This window comes from Harpegnathos saltator, unplaced genomic scaffold (genome assembly GCF_003227715.2).
Source record: "Harpegnathos saltator strain DR-91 unplaced genomic scaffold, Hsal_v8.6 scaffold53, whole genome shotgun sequence".
Classification (NCBI taxonomy): domain Eukaryota; kingdom Metazoa; phylum Arthropoda; class Insecta; order Hymenoptera; family Formicidae; genus Harpegnathos; species Harpegnathos saltator.
In genome coordinates, this window is record NW_020230349.1 from 432501 (window position 1) to 437500 (window position 5000).

General features: G+C 46.7%; 1 protein-coding gene across 8 annotated transcripts in view; it reads left to right on the top strand.

Annotated features, from left to right (window-relative positions):
• The window catches only part of Snap25 (Synaptosomal-associated protein 25kDa), a 45910-nt gene that overhangs the window by 23387 nt on the left and 17523 nt on the right, over positions 1-5000 (top strand). Inside the window, exon 4 of one of the 8 annotated variants that reach the window (XM_011154267.3) lies at positions 4599-4647. The exons of the other annotated variants lie outside the window; for them this stretch is intronic. Within the exon in view, the coding sequence (XP_011152569.1) occupies positions 4599-4647 (49 nt within the window). The remainder of the gene's footprint in view (positions 1-4598; positions 4648-5000) is intronic. 8 annotated transcript variants of the gene reach the window in all.

The window sequence follows — 5000 nt, forward strand, 5'->3', positions numbered from 1 at the left end:
TCATACACGATCCCAACGACTCCGCGCCTCGCGCTCTATCACATGAACAAACAACGCCCAATCTGCCCCCTGATCCCTCCTTTGTCTGTGCAGTCAATATTTTTTTATCAGTATGTGTGTAACTCCATTTCTCTCTTGGCGTTTCTCCGAAGTCCTCCTCGTCCGAGTCCTCGTACGAGGGACGAACGAACCGTTGGATGGTGCACGAAGCGCTTAACGAGAGACCGAAAAATAATGTCGCTTTTTCCTCCCTCTTCCTCTTTCTCTCTCATGTGTATAATCGACAGTTGTTGCTCAGGTGACTTGCTCGATTTGGTGATCGTTCTGTTTCCGTCTTTCCCTACGTCCGAATCCTCGACCCCTGGCCTCTTTGTCGCAAATCCACCTACACTCACACATATACACACATACCCAAAACACTCGCTCTCCCCCGCGCCTTTTTACTTTTCGATCTTTCCTTTTTGTTCTCAGGCGATTCTGTGTGTTTCCTTCCTCCTCCTCCTCCTCCTCCTTCTCCTCCTCTTCTTCTCTAGTATTTTGTCCATACGAACGACACACGAGACACGCGTTCGTTGCGACGCAAGACGCGCAGCAAGGCGCGCGATAACGACGTTTGATGTGGGCAATGCATCCTTACCGAGTTCTCGAATTCTCTCCTCAGCGACAGTCCTTTGCACGCCCTTTGCCGACTATTCAGAATTCAGTGGCGTTGCTAAGTGCACTCTCGTCAAACGCTATTATCGCGCGTCCGCTTTTTACAATATACGATCCTTTCATGTTACGGGGTATATCTGAAATTATGTATATCGCGTCGGTGATAATCGGACGCGCGAGTCTCGGGCACCGCGACAATCCTCGATGAGAGAAACGGTGTTGTTGGCGTCATACAAGATTTCATCTTGTACGAGGTTCGATCAAAAAGTAAGGAGAATTTTTAATTTTCTCGGAAAGTATTTATTTCATCTTCAATGTTTATCCCATCTCCTTCAAAGCAGTCCCTCTGTGATATTATACACTTATAGTATGCCAACGTAGTTTCCAGTTTGAGAAACATTGGTGGAATGCCTCTTTAGGTAGCTCGTCTTGAGCTGGATCTGCGATTTCGCCTTTGTCTCATCTATTGTTGAAAAACGTTGTTCTTTTGAGTTTGGGAAATAGGAAAAAGTCACAGGGGGCCATGTCTGGAGAAGAGGGTGATTGTGTTTCGCCAAGAACTGTTGGATAAGCAAAGCGCAATGCTCTCTGATCCGACATTTCGCCACACAAAAAATCGCCAAACACCCTGAAGTACGTCTTGCTCATTCGCGCTCGCCAAATGCAAACTAAGCGTCGTAGCTGCCTGAAAATTGACACGTACGTCACTGGCAGTGCTACCAACACACGCACACACAAAAAAAAAAGAATCAACTGAATAGACAAGATACAGCGCGCGCAATTCCAAAATTCTCATCACTTCTTGATCAAACCTCGTACGATTGGTGCGCTCAGCGCGCGTCAGTAGGCGGCTGTATGTAGGCTGTACATGTTCGCTTTATAATTAATAATCACGCAAAATAATTCGATACAATCGGCGAGCGGATAATGGACCTCGGTTTAATACGAGCTGCAAATTATCGTGAGATAATGTCAGCTTATACGGAGGTGATCCATCATCGACGTCACCATAATAATCGTCGAACAGCAACGGCTTGTCGGCGACCGAACGATTGATTTGTCATAAAGTGATTTGATCACCTCGTAGAATGAGTATGATCAATATTAATTTTAGCGCCACTTTCGTCACACCGCCGGCTCGTTAATCATCGAGTAATGTCGCGGTATCACACTCGTGTCCGCAATTAGCCCGATCGATCTCACTTCACAAGGTATACACGCTGCAATTCTCTGGATTGCGTTACTTACTTCTTACTATTACTACTCCGTAGCCACTCGCGAAGCTTACAGCTGTGTCGCTTTCAGTCTCTACGTGTGAAACGTATATGTGTATTTATATATTTATATATAAACGTATATACATATATATGTATACATATCTTTCTTTTTCTATATACATATATGCATATAATTACATATACATCTCTATATACGTATCGATATGCAATTGTAATCGTTCTATCTAGTGTACAGATCAGGAAAGTATATATAGCCCCTTATGACACGTAATCGCTTGGCGGTAGATGTCTGTCTGCCTGTCGTAAAACTTGTTTTATTTCTCTTCTCTCCTCATCTTTTCTTCTACCTCATCTTTTTGCTCCCTTTCTCTCTCTCTCTCTCTCTCTCTCTCTCTCTCTCTCTCTCTCTCTCTCTCTCTCTCTCTCTCTCTCTCTCTCTCTCCCCCCCTCTCTCTCTCTCTCTCTCTCTCTCTCTCTCTCTCTCTCTCTCTGTACTTGTCCTTGGTTGCAATCTGTGCATCGAACGTGTAATTACTCTCTGTCGGCCGTCGTCTTACCAAGTAGATATTGTCCCCGCTTGACTTCGAGTCATTGGCCGAAGTGTATGTATGCGGTATTATTCGCAGAAAGTGTTTTTTGTCAAAAGGGCTCATATATACCGTAAATATATACATATATATATATATATATATGATTGAGCCGGTCGCCTAATTGGGCTCGAGAGGGAGAACGAGGAAGTCGCGTTGAGCGAAAACGAACAAAAGGAGAAAAGGAAAAGAGAGCAGGAAGAAAAACAGAAAATGCGCGACGTATCGCCGACTCGGACGAGTCGCGAGAAACTCCGCTCGGCGCGATCGCGCCAATCGCGCGAGCCGCTGATTAGCACGGCGAGGGTAATTAGCGGCGGGCCCGCTGCTGCACAATCGGCGATCGTCGTCGCCGTCATCGTCTCACCGCCCATCATCCACGGCCGGCTCGCGCATATTTCGCTCCTGAAGACGAGCGTATGGCGCTGAAGCGACGTTACCACTTATCCACGCTGCGAGATGCGCCCGTCGTTAATCGAGCCGATTATCAGTTATTACCGGTGTCATCAGAGAGGAGGAGGGAGGGGGGCTCGCGCTGCTGCGAACATTATTGGAACGAGAATCTCGGTCGACCGTTGGTGCTCTCCTGCTGACTGCGAGCGAGCTCGAATTCCATCGTCGCTTCTTTTCTCTCGCCTTCGTACTTTGGAGACTTTTGTTACTTCGCGCGGGCGAAATAGATGTGGTCGGACGGAATAATCGACGTCTCAGTCTAGTAATCTTTTGCGCATCCGCCGCTCGCAAAGACACTCACCTGCCGCGAAAATCGGAAGAAGAACGGAACCTCCCTTTTACCTCTCGCTGATAATCGTGTCTCTGTCAACGTCGACGACGCATCTCGTCCATTTGTGCTCCATTAGATTGTCTCTCTATCTCTCTTTCTCTTTCTGTCTCTCTCTCTCTCTCTCTCTCTCTCTCTCTCTCTCTCTCTCTCTCTCTCTCTCTCTCTCTCTCTCTCTCTCTCTCTCTCTCTCTCTCTCTCTCTCTCTCTCTCTCTCTCTTTCTCATTACTCGTCATTACTCTTAATATCGTCGACGCGTCGTGTCCGTCACCACCGTTGTTATCTTTCTATTCTTCAGCCTACGATTTCTACGTAAGCGGTTAACAGCAAAGGCCGGTTGCAGTCGCGGCTGATTGATTGCGATTGCGATGAGTTATAATTGAATAACTCGGAGCCAAAACGATTTTATTTCCTTAATTTTTTCCTTAGTTTTTCTCTCTTCATTTCTTTCTTTCTCTCTCTTTCTTTCTTTCTTTCTTTCTTTCTTTCTTTCTATCTCTCCCTTTCTCCTCCCCTTCTCCCCCTCTCTCTCCCGATTGACGATTGGTGCATTTAGGCCAATTTGACTGAAGTTTAAACTCGCTCTCAGATAACGTGTCTCTGTGTGTGTCTCCAAATACGAATTGATTACGAAATGATTTCGGAAGCTCGGAATCGCCGGAAACTAAAATTCTGCCGGTGGATTTCTCGGAAGAGATTATTTTACCGTCACATTTAGGCATACGGATAAAGAATTTCGTCGGTCGCGAGTAGCGTGATAAACGGCGTGGTTGCAACCGGTCTGAAAAGAGGCGAGGCGAGCGATTATGCTTGGCGTTGCGAATCGTTGCGATTAGAACAATGCACGCGTGATATCCCAGAGACATAATCGCGAGTCGCCTCCGGGTCCTCGTCTTGATTATTGTTACTTTTACCATCCCTCCTCTCTGGTTATGTTATTTTTCTTTACTGTTACCACCACCACCACCACCACCACTATTACTCCACGTACTATTATCATTATTTATTATTATCCTTTTTATTATCGTTTGATCTCGATGAATATGATATTATTTGTTCGTTACGCGGCACGTCTTGTCGAAGAACGCGATACTCGCGGTACTTTGTCCCCTTTACAGTGAACAATGGTAAGAGCTGTCTAATTAATAGCCTCATTACCGCGTGTCTTCTGCATTTTACATGGCTTCCGCTTCTCGTCGCATTCGACGGACGGGACGTGCTCGCGGATTTTGTTTGTTTTCTTGTCTGTGACTTTATTTCGCAGTTATTTACGCACGCATCCACTGAGAACGATCTTTCGTTTCCGTTAATGTGTGGCACCTTCGACCCTGTCGTAGAGCGAGGAGATCGGAGCGAACACTCTGACGATGTTAGACCACCAAGGCGGTAAGCAGTTCCCAACAGCAATAAGTCACTCTCTTGCGCAGAACGAACGAACGAGCGAGCGATGCGATGCGATGACAATTTCCGATGACGAAACGAAACGGGGAAACAAAAGAGAAACAAAAGAGAAGAAGTCGGGGGGGTAGGGTGCGCGCGAAAACAGCGACGATAAAAGGGGGAGATGACGATGGGGAGGGTGAGGGGGTGGAAAAAAAGAGAGTTAGTTAGAGAAAAGCGAAAAGAGGCGCGAAGCGAAGGATGTGAGCGACACGTGGCGAGCGGGGAAAGAGCCGCCGGGAGCCGCACGTGCACGACGCCCTTCGTTACTTGCCAATTTGCCTTTTCCTGCAAGGGAA